This window comes from Gossypium raimondii, chromosome 13, assembly GCF_025698545.1.
Source record: "Gossypium raimondii isolate GPD5lz chromosome 13, ASM2569854v1, whole genome shotgun sequence".
Lineage (NCBI taxonomy): Eukaryota > Viridiplantae > Streptophyta > Magnoliopsida > Malvales > Malvaceae > Gossypium > Gossypium raimondii.
In genome coordinates this window covers 4950127-4967716 of record NC_068577.1, presented here as the reverse complement: position 1 = coordinate 4967716, position 17590 = coordinate 4950127, and the positions used below count along the sequence as shown (strand labels likewise).

General features: G+C 32.2%; 3 protein-coding genes and 1 long non-coding RNA gene across 6 annotated transcripts; 1 reads left to right on the top strand and 3 right to left on the bottom strand.

The window, feature by feature from the left end:
* Nucleotides 1-677: 677 nt before the first annotated feature.
* LOC105783701 (probable 1-acyl-sn-glycerol-3-phosphate acyltransferase 5) lies at nt 678-3710 on the bottom strand. 3 transcript variants are annotated; one of them, XM_012609292.2, is made up of 4 exons: nt 3594-3710; nt 2180-2880; nt 1869-1999; nt 678-1243 (listed from the first exon to the last, which is right to left on the bottom strand). In XM_012609292.2, the coding sequence occupies exons 2-4, from the start codon at nt 2740-2742 to the stop codon at nt 798-800; spliced, it is 1140 nt and encodes a 379-aa protein (XP_012464746.1). In that variant the 5' UTR covers nt 2743-2880; nt 3594-3710; the 3' UTR covers nt 678-797. The 3 variants fall into 3 exon arrangements, with proteins under 3 accessions (XP_012464746.1, XP_052482767.1, XP_012464748.1); XM_052626807.1 differs by lacking the exon at nt 3594-3710 and adding an exon at nt 3284-3587; XM_012609294.2 differs by lacking the exon at nt 3594-3710 and having other exon boundaries at nt 2180-3587.
* Nucleotides 3711-5633: 1923 nt separating this feature from the next.
* LOC105783187 (4-hydroxy-3-methylbut-2-enyl diphosphate reductase, chloroplastic) lies at nt 5634-9671 on the bottom strand. Its single transcript, XM_012608482.2, has 10 exons — nt 9334-9671; nt 9006-9202; nt 7697-7876; nt 7460-7591; nt 7295-7369; nt 7114-7219; nt 6927-7021; nt 6611-6796; nt 6437-6523; nt 5634-5892 (listed from the first exon to the last, which is right to left on the bottom strand). The coding sequence occupies exons 1-10, from the start codon at nt 9587-9589 to the stop codon at nt 5827-5829; spliced, it is 1380 nt and encodes a 459-aa protein (XP_012463936.1). The 5' UTR covers nt 9590-9671; the 3' UTR covers nt 5634-5826.
* A 2585-nt stretch (nt 9672-12256) lies between these two features.
* Nucleotides 12257-15427, top strand: LOC105783186 (uncharacterized). The gene is made up of 3 exons (XM_012608481.2): nt 12257-12622; nt 13317-14965; nt 15069-15427. The coding sequence occupies exons 1-3, from the start codon at nt 12442-12444 to the stop codon at nt 15144-15146; spliced, it is 1908 nt and encodes a 635-aa protein (XP_012463935.1). The 5' UTR covers nt 12257-12441; the 3' UTR covers nt 15147-15427.
* Nucleotides 15428-16894: 1467 nt separating this feature from the next.
* LOC105781802 (uncharacterized) lies at nt 16895-17590 on the bottom strand. The gene is made up of 2 exons (XR_001129616.2): nt 17446-17590; nt 16895-17144 (listed from the first exon to the last, which is right to left on the bottom strand). It is a non-coding gene; the product is annotated as an uncharacterized LOC105781802 (long non-coding RNA).

The following is a 17590-nucleotide window of genomic DNA, read 5'->3' as shown; positions in this document are numbered from 1 at the left end:
TGATATGAAAATCAAACTCAACATTAAAGATTAAAAATTAAACCTCAAATCGTCCTATTGATTAATTTTAGATGTTGAAGAATCCTTGTCATGTTCGAATTTACCCCAATCCAATTACCATCTTGAATCGAAATTGGCAGTTTTCTTTTTGATGAAAATCAAAGTATTCACATTCGGTAATAACCCCTAACAACATGATTAAAAGAAATAAATGAACAACCACCACAGCACACTTTATGATGATTCAACCTTTTTGAGTTGCCTTTTCACCTCTGTTGCGTCATGTACAACATAGTGAATACAACAATGTGACAGTCGGACACGTCAAACATATGATCCACTAGCGCTATCGTATCATCAAATGAGGGATAAATGACATTTCCAGTTGCCACAAGATTTGGACCACCATTTTTTTTATCAATTATTGGTAGAAATCCGAGTTTTCAAGTTAAAAATAGAATCAGTACAAATAACACATTCAAATAATTATAAATAAAATCAATCACTATCAAAGCACGATTAAATTGATAACCGGATAATAAATTTGAATAAAATCACACATCATAAAACTTAAATAACACTAAAATTTAAAAAAAAAAATCCACACAAGATTTACACAAAACGAGATTCGAACTTTGGATATCATTAAACCAGAGAAAATTCTCTGAAGATAAATAGAAACAAATGGGCGTTGATTGATGCTTCTATAAAATGTGCGAAATGGCAAACCTTATTTAGAGATTTCATACAGTTTCTGAGAATTGGAACCTAAAATTCTACTTAATAGTACATAAACCTTACAACAAAGTTGATATCTGAAAATAGCACATACAGGCGAAGTTGAAGATCGGTTCTGGACGGATGTTTAAATAAGTAGCCGAAACCATATAGGAACAAGATAACGATACAAAAATCTTAAACCAAATGGAAGAGAAAAAGGTTAAAAATAAGAATGCACCAGTCAAGACAAGCACCAGCATGACGTTTATGAGGCACTTAACTGTAGAGAGGTTCAATTCTGCTCCATGCAGAGGGAAATAACCTTCAGAATTGAAATTAGAAAGCAATTGATCCTTACGTTGGAATGTATCCATTAACCAAGCTGTTACTTCACTTTCGGACAACGGGATGTCATCCAGGGTAACACGCCTGATGTGAATATGAACTTCAGAAGGGTCAACCCCAAAGACGTTATCCAAGAATGATGGACAGCGATGCTTATATCCAATGGTCACATCGTAAACTGAAAGCAAACCAATAGGTCATGGAAATTTGTCGAAGTGGCTAAACTGGGTTTATCAGATGAAAACTAAAAGTAAGCATTCTCCTAGCAATCAAACAGATTAGGAAGTAGAATAATCGAGTTTATCCTAAGCCTAAATTTCAGCCTTACTGGAGCCTATTTGAAACCTTGAGAAAAAAATTATTTTTCATTACGCAAAGTTAAGAACTCTCTACCTATCCTTCCATTTCTTGAATCTGAAAAAAGGAAACAAGATAGGTCTGAATTAAAATTCTTCATCAGCTCTAGACCAGACAAGAAAGCAAGGGTTATCGTAAATAGGGAAAGTTCAAATCTTTCTACATTGTGAAAGGTTATCACTCTTCTCTAACCTGTGCCACATTTGGCTGATTTATAGCAGCTAGTGACCTTAGTTTAGGTAGTGCGCTAGGAAGCAAAGGGGGAAAAAGAAACTGATCATCTTTGTAAAGTTGTAGTTACATGAGAAACCGGTCTCTTCTGCTCTTGACTCCATCTCATGATGAGAAAACCTATTGCTCTACAACTACCTATCAATGCGCTAGAAGAGCCTCCACAGACAACCAATTGCTTAAAACAACAGAAGAGCATATAGAAGAAAAACAACCTGCATCCAAAGTGCTCCTCAAATCTTCCAAGCAGGCATTAAAACCCTTTGATTTTGGAAGCAGCAAATTCTTCAGGATAGGCAAGCCATTTTCAGCTGCATATTTTTGACTTCTTAAGCACTTCTGCTCACTGCAAGGAAAAGAATAATTAAAGGCTTAGTACACTGCAAGTGCATCAGCAAAGAACTCAAGGCAAACTAGCGATAAATTTCCAGCGTCGTGATGTTTGCATAAAATGCGACGATTCCAAAATAAAATAAAATAAAAAGACAATAGTGGGGATATGACAGCTAAAAGAAAAGGAACATACGTGAAATCTGTTCCTTCTGGAAAGAGAACAAGCCAAAGGGGATCTCGAGGATCTTTGAATTTTGAAAGCATCTGGCGCATTTTTGCCTCATCAACCTCCCACTTCCTTTCCACAGGGATGAACTCCAAAATTTGGAATGACCAACCAAATACAGGTAATTTCATCAAGCTGCTCTTAAGGATGTACTTTATGTATCCCAGGGAATCTTTCCGCAATGCAAGGTCCCACAGGTACATCCAGTCAACCTCGGTTCTGTGGTTGCAAATAAGTAAAACACGTTCCCTTGCAGGAACATCATCTCCAGAAAAAATGACCTTGGTTTTGTTTATTTTCTCAAATAGAAAAGGCCATAATGCTAACCAAGAACTAAAGAAGAAAGCTGTTACTTTTCGGCTGTAATGTACGCTGAAAAGCCTCAATACAACAGTACTAAAAAAGCCACAATACACTATCATCATAAAAGCTGTTAAAAGCAACACTAGCAAACATATCAGACCCCTTAACACCCTAAGCGGGGTCAACCTACGATGCATTGTTTCATGTTTCGCACTAGGAACTTCCATACCTTACAACTCCTAATCCGTACCTTTCAAACAAAACAAACTGCACAGACTCTATAATATGAACTTATCTACTTAGAAACTAACCGACAGGACGTCTAGCCCCAAGCGAACATGCAGAAAACACTGAAAATCAAGACACTGCAGAAAACAAAGTTAAGTTTAGTGCAATAATTCAAGCCCTGAAAAGCGAGCACAACATACGGAGAGCAAAGATTAATCAAATACTTAAGTTCAACCAGCATTTAAAAGGACGAAGACAAAAGGGCAACTTAGCATCAAATGCTCTTCCTCGAAAAGCATGCTTGCTTCCTAAGCATAAACCTCTAATTTCTTAACAAAAATAGCAAGCCATTATTACTTCACTCCTAAAGTCAAGAAGATACCATCGAAGCATTTAACAATGTTTTCCTTTTTTATAAAATAAAAAAATTTCTACATTCAGATAATGCTAACTAAGATTCAGTTAAATAAACTCTCCAAAGCATGTTCAAATAAATAAATAAATAAACAGATACAAAAAAGACAAAAGCTCGTCGTCTACCTAATCACTGAATAAATAATAAGTAGAATAATTAGTTACAAATCTTGCAAATAAAGAAACGGATCTGAATGCTGGATAAGATGTTGCTCAAAATCCACGCAAAAAAAGCAAATATCCTCAAAGATCCTGTTTGGTTGCTCGGAAAATTTTAAGAACGGGAATCTTAAAAGGAAAATAAAGCAAATTCCATGGCGGCATTTTATCAGCATCAACCATATACACACACACACTTATACATATATATACACTTCAAAAAAGATTAAAATTATCTGAAAATTTTTATAAAAAAATGGGGAAAGTGAGTGTTTACCTTTAAATAGTTAGGGTTCAGGTTTTTAACGGTAAATAAAAAGAAAAAAAAAGAATCTGCCGGAAAAATCGGAGAATTTGGGATTTTGGTGTATTTATGAAGAGTTGAGCTTAAGAGGTGGAGGGTTTAATGAAATGGACACAGAATTGAGACTAAATTACAGATCCTGCCACTATTTATGGCTTATTTTTAAAAATAGAACCAAAATTTCAATTTAAAAAATAATAATTTTAAATAAAATATTAAATACATAATAAATGATGATAAATATATGCATCTAACTTGATACCTGACTTATCTCTGATCGGAGTTATACGTGAAAATTTTTCAAATTAATAGGGTTGACAAGTCTTATTTTATTATCTTAATTAGATTTAAATTTTTTCAAATCGAGTAGCGTAAAATAAAATTAGAGACGAATCAAATTGAGTGAAATTGTTCAAGTTAAATTAAAAAATTAAACATGTCAAATTAAAATCTTGTTACAATATAACTATTTTCATGTTACATCACGTAAAATTGAAAGCATGTATATTTGAAAAAATTTAAAGAAAAATAATAATAAAAATAAGATACTTTAGTATGATAAACTTGAATAATTAGTTAACTTATTTAGATCCCAAAATTATTATTTTAGAAAATTTTAAATTTTTAAATTTCTTTACATATTCTTTAGAATTTTTTAAAAATTATCTTTTTAAAATATAAATTTTGAAATTTTATAAATATTTTGAATTTTAAAATTTATTTTAATTTTTTGAGAGAGACTAAATTGTTTATTTTCAACATTGATAAGGACCAAAATAGTAATTACACCAATTTATTTTTAAATATATGTATACGAATAGAGGTGTAATTATTTGATAATAGAAGAGTAATTCCGTAAACAATATGTATTAAAAAGAAATAAATAAAAGAGTAAAAACATTTTTCTAGATTTTTATTTTTAATATTTATATTTAAAAATCTTCATTCTTCATTTTTATTTCAACTTTTCTTAATTTTTAACTAAATTGACCGCTTAACTCGAAAAATCAAGCAACGCTGGGTTGTTGATTTTTTTGGCTAAATTCAAAAACCGAACCATTTTCGATCCCTAATTCTCTATAGAGGATGGCTGATGAATCCCAAACTTAGTTTAACTAATTTATTTTTAAAAAAAATAAAATTTATCAAATATAACATTCGAATATTATCAATTGTAATCCTTTTTACGGTTGGTTGAAATTTGATGACAGTTAAAAAGGAGTACTAAAAACTTATAAAAACATCCATAAATATCAAACATTTCTTCAACATTTGTTGTATCAAATGATAAAGCGCTTAATGTTTATTGAGCAAGGTTTCGAAATTGAATTACGGTAAGGTTTCGAATTTGAATGGTGTGATGGCTATTTATCTTATCCCTTAATCATGAGGTTGGTGGTTGTTTATCTTATTCCTTAACCACGAGGTTAGAGATTCGATCCTCGCCCATAAGAATAGAGCACGTTTCATGGTTAGCCGTTTACCTCTTTTAGAACAGTCACAGCAAGGGGATGATTAGTCACTACTATAAACAATGAACACCTTGATTTCGACCAAAAAGAGGTTTCGAATTTGAGTTTTGAAAATAGTGAAAACAGTATTAGAAAAGTTTTACCTTTTGAAAGAGATCCTATCCAGCTCAATTCCAGATTTAGTCAAGGTACATTAGTTTTGAGACATTCCAACATCGGAACAACAATAAAAATCAATAGGTCTTGAGACATGAATGTCTTGTCTCGAGACACTACTAAAATATGAAATTTGAGTTCTAACTCCATTTTTGACCTTGATCAAATCATAGACTTGTTAAATAAAATTAGTTGACATCTATAATATACTTGAATGATTGTGAATGACGATTACTTTGAATTACATAATATTTACACGTTGAACTTTGTGATTTTACATTAAATTAGTCAGAGTTGTTTTAGCATCATAATACAATGTCTTATATTCGAATACGGTAACCAGGTCGAGTGTCACATTTACTGATGAATCTCATGACAAAGAAAGAAAAGCCAAAAAGAAAACCATTTCATGATACATAATTATTCAACATGATCTGATTTCAAGTACGCGCAGATCCTAAAGATTAAAGAGTCCTTCACTTCAACTATACATTGACAACATTATACTATCAGTACCAAACGAGCACCAATGGCTGACCCACCTGTGTAAACCTACATACATATATACATACATACTTTTATGCTACTTGCAAGGCCTCCTCCCGTTTTATGTCAAACACCTTGACAAGGGCATCTTCCACAGCCTGATTAATCCAATTTCACAAAACAATAGTATTATTTGTGTTTATATAAATATATATATATATTATACTTTCATATTACAAATCAGCTAAACACTAACTCAATTAAAAAATAACTAAAAAATCTTTTTTTATATACAAAATAAATTATATTATTACAGAGTGTGTTGTCTTTTTATATTTTTATATAAAATGACATAAACACAAATATACATATAGTAAAACTTGAACTTAAAATATTATGATATTTTGATCTTCAACTTTACCGTTTCAACTAAAATTTCAATTACTTGTTACATAAATTTTTGATATTTCTTTTTCCACACAAATCGTGGATGTGTATATAGTTGTGTTTAGTGAATCTAGAAGGTAGACATTGGCCTCGGCTCCCTTAAATGTCAAAATTACTTTTAAGTCTTTTTTTCGAAAATTATAAATTAACATAATCATAAAATTACCTTTTGACCCCAAAATTTATTATTCAATTTAGGCCCTATTAGCCCTTGTGTGTACGTGTGTGTATATACACATATAACACTAGAATTACCTTATCTGGTGTGGAGGCACCAGAAGTGACACCAATTGTAATGTGGCCCTCTGGTAGCCAGTTTTCTGTTTCAACAAGCTCCCCATGCTGGTACAACACAATTTTGCATAAATTAGAATATTAAGAACTGCAACTAGAATACCCCCTTTTTTTCTCTAGGAAGTTCATGCTTACTTTCAATTTGTGAGCTATCCTGTTTCCCGGACCAATTCTCCGTTCACTGTCGATCCAATATGAGGGGATCCCGCTATCCTCAGGAATTTCTTGAAGGTGTGAAGTGTTGCTCGAGTTCCACCCGCCGACTACTAACATAAGATCCAAATCTTCCTCCACTAACTTATACATAGCATCTTGGCGCTCCTGAAAAATGATGATAAAATGGCTTAAATTCAATGACCAACACAACAATCATTTCAATATCCAATCAGTTAAGGGGATGAAAACAACAAGGACTGCACATCATTGCATCGGTCGCAAATATTCAACTTACTTGCGTTGCATCACAAATTGTGTTAAAGCTTAAGAAGTGATCATTGATGTTTTTGACTCCATATTTCTGCATCATTGTCCTCTCAACTAATTTCCCTGTTAAACCGAAATGTAACGTGTGTATCAAACAGTAATTACTTGGCAAAGAAGAATAATGATGTATAGCAAGTGCATAAAGTGCCACTAACCAATTTCCTCGGTCTCTCCCTTCAGCATCGTAGTTTGATTTGCAACGCCAAGTTTTACCAGGTCATGATCTGGATCAAAGCCCTCTGAGGTAGCATGTTTAAATTTCTGCAAAAGAACCAACAATCATGCGAGCATATATTTGACATATGAAGAAAAGAAGAAACGAGATGAAGACTATACCTCCATAAACGCCTCCTTGGTGGAGCTAGCTCCATTAAGTTCACCTCCAAGAATGTAATCACAAACATACATTGCCTATCACAAATCATACATCATACAAATCAACAACTTATTGTTTACAAGATATCAAAAGGAAAAAAGGATACTAGCCACTCTAGGACACACCTCAGTCATATCCTTCACAATAATGTATGTAGCAGCAAAAGATGCGGTCGCGATCGTCTCCTCGTGAGAGTATTTACCGTGAATGATGGAAGTGTAATCACCTTTCTGATGCTTCTCTACAGAGTTCCATACCTACATATGAAAAAGGTTTCAGTATCGAAAACCCGTTGTTCTGAATGTCAAAAAGCTGCAAAGATCTAACGAATTGGAAAAAAAACAAGTTGTGGAAGATGATACCTTGGTTACCCAAGGACAAGTAGTGTCAACAATTTGGACATTTTTGTCATTCAAAACCAACATCTCATCAACTGCAGCACCAAAAGCAGGCAAAACTACTACGTCATCCTTATTCACAACATCAAACTGTTTCTTCCCTCCCTCAACAGGGATGGTTTTAACTTCCATCTCCTCTAACCGCTGAATTTGAAAAAGAAAAGAACTACGTAAAGAAACTAACAAGGTCCAGTCCCAGTGGTGCCTGACAGGGTTTCATACACTCTATTCCTTTTTCATCCATTAATATCTAATAAAATAATCATCACAATTCAAATCTGTAAGACTCATCCATTATATGTGAAAGTAAATTTGTAAACAGTAATTAAACATGCATTAGATAAAATGTAAAAAATAATAATAGAGTAAAACCAAATCCACATGGTGCTCAAGCACCAAGGCCAGCTAGTGCCGATGGTGCTCGGCCGATGAATTTATTATAATCATTATAGAAAGTATAAAATAGTAAAAAGAATGTTAATATATTAAAAATAACATTAACTAATGCACTTATTCATGCAAGATATTATGTTTTTTTTTTCTTTTTTAATTACATAAGTCCTTGTTGTTTGATTTTTATTTATGATAAAAATACTTCTGAGAAATCCATCTAGCCATGCTACAAATAATACTTGATATATGAACATGTAAATATTCAATTTTAGTATTCTTATTAATTTAATAAATTTAAAATAGTTTTCATCACCTATTAGAGATTCTGTCAAATTAAAGCAAAAACAGATAAAAGTTCTCTCATATGTTTGTCCAAATCATAAAATTTTACTATATCATCCACATTAGTAATTTAGTTTCAAAGATCAATTAATTTAACAGATAAAAGTATTTCTAGTTTTACTTAAACTCAATAAAATTTAAAGAATAAAGGTATATTTAATTAAAAAATATATAAGAGCTTACTTGAAACAAAAAGCATTCCTCAACAACGGCAATAATGCGGATTCAAATATTTACTGAAACCCGATTTGTTTGTCGTAGATTAAGGTATTACACGTTTAGATAATATTTGGATTTGCATGTTCTAATTACTATTGAGGGCAAATTTGGAGCGGATGTAGATATTAACAGATAATTTAAATTCGGATAGTAATATCCATATTTAATGCAAATAATAAGTAAATTCGGATTTAAAGCAGATTCGGAGTCAAATTCAAATTTTATAAAGATTACATATATCCGGTGGTCTGCTGCCTGTACTAAGTATGGAAACGAGTATATTAAGAAAAAAGTATGGAAAAGAGTAAGCATAGAGTACCTTATTAACAGTAGGATTGTGGATAATTTCATTGGTAATCCAAATTTTCTCATCTGGAAACTGCTTTCTCGCTTCATAAGCAATTTGAACAGCTCTCTCAACTCCCCAGCAAAATCCGTACGCTTCTGCCAATTTTACAGTAACATTTCCCCATGTATACTCGTTTCCATTTTCCTTCAATTTCTTTAAGATATCACCTGAAAGAAATTTCCAAACAATAATTTTTTTGACAAAATTCAAATTAAATCCTACTGTACATCGTACTAAAACATGAATTATATATTTTTTTTAAAAGAAGAGGAAGAAGAAGAAGCGGAATTTTTCTTACTAGTATACTCTCGATTCATGAGCTCGAGAGTTTCCTCTTTGCGTCCGAATCCTTTCCGATTATAATTCTTGCTCCTCGTCAAGTTATGTCGGAAAGACTTGGCGTCGAAGTTATCGGGATCCACCACAACAGAAGTGGAATCGGTGGAGCATCTGACGGAGATAGGTTTCCGGAAAGGGAGAGCTTCCGATCTCCCGCCAAAGTTATCGGAACCGATGCGGATGGAGAAACGACACAGTTGCAGAGAAATCGCCATTTTGAGAGAGAATAAGGAGGGAAAAGCAGCGCACGTTAGCGAATGTAGTAGGAAAATTTCCTGTAAGGTTTATGGTGGGAGTGTGCAGTGCGCGTTTTATTAATTTTCGGACAAAGTTTAGTAGCTCCACGTGTATGTCGTGGTTACTGGTTTTTATTTAATTTCACGATTTTTATTTGTTTGTTATTATTTGTGTCGTTTTATTTGCAAGGATGGTTCGTTTTGGTACTCTACCGATGTCCACTTGGATCACTAATAAGGCACATATTATTAACACCATGTAAATAATATATTCTTTAAGAAGAAAAATGCTTAAAATGAATATGGTGAAAAGTTTATGAAATTAATATATTTGTTAAAATTGATATAAAATTAAACGAGATTTTAGTTAAAATAGTAAAGTTATATGTTTAAAATTTATTATTATTTTTATTGATTTATATAAAATATAAGAAGATAAAATTTATAGATTCGGTCATATTTGGTTTTTTTTAGACAATGCTTAGAATTACTTATAACCCATCTACAATCCATAAATAGGAGGATAATACACTTCAAGTACTTGAACAATGTCTTCTTAGCAATAATACTTATAACAATCAAACTAAAATTCAATCAAGAATTAAATCGATCCAATGTTATAACAATGTATTTTAATAGAAAATCGAAAACCAATCTAATATTTTTTTCAAAAAATCGAGAATAAAAAGTAATATAAAACTTATTTTTTGGATTTTTAAAGAATAAAGATTGATTTACTTTCAATAATATATAAATAGAAATATATGATAATAAACACTTAAACGTGCTTAAATTCACATTCTAATAACGCCAATATTAATTAAATTAAAACTCAATCAAATTTTTATGATTTTTAAATTATTATTAATTAATACTTTGGTAAATAAAGCAAGAAGCTTTTAAAAAATTTAATAACCAAATGGATAAATAAACTAAGTAGTTGGAAGATTTTACGTTTAATAATTGACCCAAAATTTAAAGATGGTGACATGGAAAGTTAGGCAGGCATGTTTAACGTGTTAGAATGAGTGAATGAATCCACCTTCCATGTAGAAATTTCAGAGAAGTCACATCTACATGTGATTTATGCAATCCACTCAAATTTTGTGCCAAAAGCATGTTTTAGCCTTTTACACAGTCCTATGGATTTATATTCGCTTTTTTTTTTAAATAATATAAAAATATTAATTATTTACGAAAATGTGTTAAAATGAAAATTTTATTTACAAAAACGGTTTGTATTCGTCGATGTCGCTTAACATACTGGTGGTACCACCCCTTGTCCTCTTAATTATCATTCAATCGTTCGATTTAAAAAAAAAAAATCTTTGATGCCACCATTGTGTCAGACGGTACCTGTATATATTTTTTGAAATACTTATAAAAAATGCGAGTATTTTTTAATGGGTGTCGTATGTGTGTTAGACAACATTGGTCAATTTTTTTAAAAAAATCATGTCAGTTGAAATCAACCAAAAAAATATTTTTTTAATGAGTGTTGTCGTGTATGAAGCAACAGCGGTGGTAACTTTTAAAAACAAAATAGGTGAAAATGAAAAGAAATCGTTGAAAAAGAAAAAAATAAATAAATGGGAGAGCCTATGACCGATGCCTGATTCATAAGTGGTTCTTGTTTTCTTAGCTTATCAGTGTCACCATCAGTAGACTAAAAAACCTAGGAAAAGAAAACTAAACACAAACATGAACTTTTTTTTTTGAATAATCTCATTATAAGTTATGATAATATCTACTCTTTTTGCCATAATGTCTAGAACTACCCATAACCCCTCCCGAACCCATTAATAAGAGGATAATACACTTTAACGCACTCGAATCCACATCCTCCTGTATTGACAATAATTTCTCATGTCAATCGAGCTAAGACTTAATCGGCTAAAACAAGAACTAAATATGGAGAATTTTAAAGAACTCAAGAAAGAAAAATATGAAAAAGAAAAGTTTAAATGAATTTTTATTTTTAAAAATATCAATATAAAATCTCAAAATTTGAAAATTATGTGGTAATGGTACAATTGCATTTATGGAATACCTTGAAATGGGAAAATAATAATAGAGAAATATAGTAAAATTAGCAGTCAACATTTAATTTAAATAGATAAATATTAACTCAAATAAAAAAAAGTTAGTGCGTTCAAAAAAGGTTAGTGACAGGTTATTTTACAGGAAAGTGACAAAAAAAAGTGATTTTTTTATTTACTTCATTCACATGAGTGTAACATCATGATTCTTAATATTTATTTTTTAATATAATACTTAGAATTATCTATAATTCTCCATAATTCTTAAATAAGAGGATAATGTGCTTCAGTGCACTTGAACTCATGTGCTTTTGTATTGGCAACAATACCGATGCCAATTGAGTTAAGACTCAATCAGAAAAAAAAAACGAGATTGTTTAAATTGTAAATTTTTTTATTTTAAATACTTAAAATGAAAATTTTTTATAGTTGAATGACTAAATGTGGAATTTACCGTAAAGACAATGACGATGTAGAATCAGCGGTATCAAACGGCAGCAGAAACAATGAATCAAACGGTTCACTTTCGTTCCAAGACCTTTTCAAATTCCAACGGTCAAAACTCAAAATCCCAGAATCAGAATCTCTGCTTTTGAAACAAACTAGCCGTTGTGTTCCATTTTTACATTACCCATCCATCCGCTCATCAAATTTTCTTTCACATTTCCCCAATCACAATCTTTTACCATTACCATCCAAGATTTTGTTGTTTTCCATTCTAAAACCCTAAACCCGCATCACATTCAATCAAACTAACAATAAACGAAACAAAGCAAACAAAAATTTTCAATAATGACATCACTTTCCAGAACTTCTTCATCGTCGATTCCATGTAGAACGAACGCTAATATGAGAAAATCCGAACTCTGCGATCCCACAAGGAGAAGTTTCAATGGAAGCCCTTTTACAACGCCGGCTGTTATCACAAATCCCAAAGCATTTAACCTCAACACTCCGGCTAATAGCCCTTCAGGTTCCATTTTCTTTCACTCTTCTATTCGTTCTTTTTAGAGTTTTAATTATCTGTTTCTGGCAAAAGGAATTAAGGGTATGAAACAAATGTAAAGAAAATTTGAGACATTAATCTGGGTTCTAAAGGGAATATCGAAAAGGAAATTTGGGTTCGTGTTTTTGTTTCGTCTTATGTTAGTTTTGTTAGAAAATAATGATCTGCTTGTTTGGGTAGAAAATGAACATTCACACTTGAGTTTGAATTGTTTTAGAAATTTCAATTTTCCAGGTTGAATCATTGTAAGTTTAAATCATTATTGGTTAGTGGGATTTAATTTCCTAACTTGAATTTCGTAAATTAATTTAATTTTTTAACCTCGTTAAGAGGTGATAATATCACATTTTAAGATTATATTATGTCATGATCTGAAGGTTTTAAGATATATAAAATAATCTTTAAAAATTATATAATTTTAAAATAATCAGGTGATAACATGACATTAAAGGTGTTAAAAAATTAAATTGTTTGTAAAAATTCAAATTCAAAGACAGACTAAAAAAGGTCTACAGACCAAGTTGATAAAAGTTGCAAACTTGCAAGTACTGAATGTTGCTTTTTTTTATTTGCAATGGTGAGAGATTTTCCTAGCAACCAAACAGTAAGAATTATGGTTCTGATATTTGTATTTGTACTTTTTATCATTTTCCTTTTCTAGATTTTTCTCGAAGGCATTCAACTGACAGAGAAAGTGTAGCTTCTTTGCGTGATCCCAACAAGGAGAATTATATAGACCAGAATCCGAAACCAACAAGACTCAGATCACCAGCTGTTTCAAAGGGTAAAAAGAATTTCATGGCACCGACAATCTCGGCTGCTTCGAAGATCAATGCGTCACCTAGAAAGAAAATCTTGGTAGAGAGAAACGAGCTGGCTCGATCTTCTGTTTCATTCTCTGATGTCAAAAGTCTAATCATGCAACATAATGAATCAACATCGGAGATTGCTTTGAAGCCGAAGAAGGTTTCATTTTCTGATGTTAAAAGCATGATCATGGAAGATAATGAATGTAAGGAGCCTTTGGAAGGCAATGCCGATTCGGTTCAAGTGATTCCCAGCTTTGAGATTAGTCCTAAAGTTTCAATTTTAGCACCACTTGATGCAGATCCATTGATGATTCCTCATGACCCCCAAACCAATTATCTTTCTCCAAGGCCTCAGTTTCTTCATTACAGGCCAAATCCTCGAATCGAGCTTTATCAGGAACGAGATGGCAAGCAACTCAAGGAGTGCTTAGCAACGGAAAGCTATTACGACACTGGAGAAACAGAGTCCGAAGGTTCCCAGAGAGAATCTGAGGATGCTGCTGCCACGGTTGAAGAGAGTTTTGAGGCCAAAAGAAGGTCCAAGCAACGTTTTTGCACTAAATCAAAGTTCATTGTTTTGCTTATGGTTTTGGCCTTTGCTTACTTTTCAGTTCTAGCAGCTAATTCTCCAGCTTTTACTTCTAGTGGATTGGAAGAATTAAGCCTATTAAAATTCCATGTGCCGCCTCAAATCACCACTTTTGCAAAAGCTAAATTTGAGGTTTTCACTGAAAATCTTTCCAGTTCGAGACAAGGGGACAAATTCAGTCTCTTTGAATATGCTAACTTGAGTCATTTGCTAGAGAATGAGGATCATATGGTTGATGAGGGGCACCACCACGGTCTCATGTTTGATCACAGTGTAATAATAAATGATCAGGGAGAGGTTGAAGCCAATGAGGCAGTAGATGAGGATGAAGAAGAGATGGAAGAAGAAACCGATGCAGGTGAAGATGATGAAGAAGAAGATTTTAAAAGCTCAGATCTGGTTCCAGAAGCTGAAACTGATGCAACGGAGCAAGAGATCAAAGCTGAGATGATTGAACTTGATGATCAATTAGATGCAGGGTGCAATGTGGACCTTAAAGCTACTGAAATTAAACATGATATATCCAAAACTTGGGGCCCTGAGGGTGATGAATCGAGCAACATTGCTGAAACAATGTTCCCTGAGGAAGATTCCACTTACAGCTCTCAAATTTCAGTAGATGATTCCACAATCATTGGACCAGAGGACCGGTTTCTCGTGAAGAATACGACGGGTTTTGCTTTGCTTGTGTTGTGTCTGTTAGCAGCTTCAGCTTTAGTCTACACAAAGAGAGGAAAGCCTTCAGTGGCAGCAGGTTTAAAGGACTCATCATCCGAGCCAAATGACAATCATCAGAGCCAAGAAAGGAGGAAGACTACTTACAGGAGAGAATCTACGGCTTTATCCGATAACTCCACGGGTTCGTCGTCCTATGGTAGTTTTACCACGTACGATAAGATACCCAGCAAGCATGTAAGTAACAACATACTCATTATATATACTTGTCATTGACAAACCAGACAGAGAACTTGTTTACTAACACTGTGTGCTTGTGTTTGTTTGTTTTGAATTGAAGAGAGGAAGAGAAGAAGGGATAGTGACCCCAGTTAGGCGTTCAAGCCGAATCCGAAACCAAGTCATGACTTCTCCATGATGATGGAAAGAGCTTGTGTAGTTAGTTGTTACAATTTGCACTGCTGTGCAATGAACCACTGTTCTTGGGAAGGATGTTGACACAGGGTAGTGCTTCATCAACTCTGATTCTTACCAATCTAATCTAATTTCCTTTTTTTTTCTTTTCTTTCTTAATATGAAATCCTTTTTATATGTAATCTTCTACAGTTTTTTAGTGAGTGCAATTTGAAGGATAACAAAATTGGTTGGTTTGAAATTACAGGTTTCTATACCATATTTCCTTGCCAAATTGGCTTCAAATATTGATGGTTATAGACTTTAATATTTTGTTTTATTTTTAGGTGAAATTGCTTAACAGGTCCTATTATAAGGATAAGATCAATTTTTACTAATAGTTCAATTTATGATAGAGGAACTTAATATACATTATCCTATACTTTTATATTACGGTGATCGTTGTTTGAACCAGACCAATCAATTGAACTAAGAATCGATTAGGGTATTGATTTAGAGAGTGATGTTAAATCGATTGATTTGAAAATTGGTATGAACCAATTGAATCATGTATTTTAAATTACTTTTTATGAATTTTTTTAATAATTTATTTAATCGAATCGGATGATTCCGTCAGACTGGCTATCTTCAGCGCACTCAACCCAAGCCCTCCTATACTAACAACAATGTCTATGGCGGTTGAGCTAAGACTCAAACTTAAGTATTTATTTATAAAATAATCATTTTATAATTTGTAAAATAATAATAGACATATTTGTAATATAATAATAGAATATCTATATTAAATAAGTAATAAAAATTAAAATAAAATTATTATATGTATTATGTTAGTTTAAAAAATAGTTGATAATACGATTATTAATAAAATTATCAAGAAAAATAAGCATCATATGTAATTTTATCTAATTGTTTTAGTGCATATTTATTCGGTTATTCCTTTTAATGTTCAACATATCATCATATGTTAGTCATTGATCGAGTTTGTCATCATTTGAATTTGAATCATTAATATTATTAACATTTTCTTCTTCCATATGGTCTTGAGCAATATGCAATTGTTGAACATATTTGAATATGCTAATATTTCAATTGAAGTTATAAAATATGCAATATGCTAATATAATCCAACTTTTTTTAATACTAAGGTGATATTGTTAATATGAGAAATATTTTTTTAGAACAACAAATGTTTCTCAACCATATTTTGAAGCCTTGACTGTCTCAAATTAAAGAGTTTACAAATTGTCGATAGTGCTTGTGTTTGGTACCATTCTCTTAAATAGTATCATACCCCACAATATAGTTCAAGAAAATTTTTCTATTTGTATAATTAGCATCAACCTTATAATATTTGAGTTCATAGTCCAAATAGTCTATATTTTATTTTTAATAAAAAAGGCTTGTATAAATTTAATTTGGAGAAAGAATTATGCTAGATCATATTATTTTTATAATACGTAAATTAAGTAAAAAATTATAACATATAACTTTTATAAATTGTACAAAACTTTTGTAACACTTTTTATAAATAATATATATTTTGTCATAACTTTAGAAAGTTATTTTTATAAATAAATTATAAATAAAATAATAATAACATTTTATGGATAAATATATTATTTTTATAATATATTGCATGGACACATAAATAAGTTATGTTCATACTTATTGACCATAACTTTTATAAATAAATATATTATAACACTTTTATGATACATAACTTATTTTTCTTAATAAATATTTCGACCATAATTTTAGAAATTTTTTAGGATTTAAATTGTAATAGGGCCCAATCGACCCAGGCCCAAACAATTAAAAACAGTCCAGTTACAAGCCCAACAGCCTTACAGGCCCAAAACTAAACCAAACCCCAAAACTAAAAAAAAGAAAAACCCTAGTGACAACAGGGGAGCGCCGCAACCCCCCCCCGGCAGGCGCCGCACATCCCGCACGTCGCGCTTGTCACTCCGCTCGCGTCGCGCGCACTCAACGGCCACCGAACCTGCGGAAAAAGGGCATGCAACGCAGCAATAACAGATAACAACAAAAAATGAGAGAATCAAGGGATTTTATTTGATTTTTATTTTTATTTTTATTGTTATTTCTCTAAGATTCAGCTATAAAACCGAAGGGATTTTCAATGTAAAAAGGGGGGGGGGACGAAAGATAGAACAGGAAAATAGGAAGAAACACTGAGAATACAAGGATTTTTTTTAGGTGAATCGGGATTTTCCTTTTGATTTTGATTTTTTTTCCCTCTGTTGTGTTTTAAAAAAAAACGTCAAAAGGGAAGGGAAACTCACCTTTTTCGCCGCAGTGGCCGAATCGGCGCCACCTCCGTCGCAATCGGAGCCTCGGTGCGTGATTGAGATGGCGGCGCAAGAGGGCAGGGTGTAAACCCTAGCAGAGAACACATGAGTTTTTTTTATTTTTATTTTTTTCTTTACA

Excerpts from the sequence above, each read along its gene's own strand:
- LOC105783701 (XM_012609292.2), bottom strand. The coding sequence starts at position 2,742 with ATGGAAGTTCCTAGTGCGAAACATGAAACAATGCATCGTAGGTTGACC. Across the intron at positions 2,000-2,179 it reads CCAGAAGGAACAGATTTCAC|TGAGCAGAAGTGCTTAAGAA; the intron begins GTATGTTCCTTT and ends TTTTCCTTGCAG. Across the intron at positions 1,244-1,868 it reads GAGGAGCACTTTGGATGCAG|TTTACGATGTGACCATTGGA; the intron begins GTTGTTTTTCTT and ends GTTTGCTTTCAG.
- LOC105783187 (XM_012608482.2), bottom strand. The coding sequence starts at position 9,589 with ATGGCGATTTCTCTGCAACTGTGTCGTTTCTCCATCCGCATCGGTTCC. Across the intron at positions 9,203-9,333 it reads CATGAATCGAGAGTATACTA|GTGATATCTTAAAGAAATTG; the intron begins GTAAGAAAAATT and ends AATTTCTTTCAG. Across the intron at positions 6,524-6,610 it reads GGATAGCTCACAAATTGAAA|CATGGGGAGCTTGTTGAAAC; the intron begins GTAAGCATGAAC and ends GTGTTGTACCAG.
- LOC105783186 (XM_012608481.2), top strand. The coding sequence starts at position 12,442 with ATGACATCACTTTCCAGAACTTCTTCATCGTCGATTCCATGTAGAACG. Across the intron at positions 12,623-13,316 it reads TCCGGCTAATAGCCCTTCAG|ATTTTTCTCGAAGGCATTCA; the intron begins GTTCCATTTTCT and ends TTCCTTTTCTAG. Across the intron at positions 14,966-15,068 it reads ATAAGATACCCAGCAAGCAT|AGAGGAAGAGAAGAAGGGAT; the intron begins GTAAGTAACAAC and ends TTTGAATTGAAG.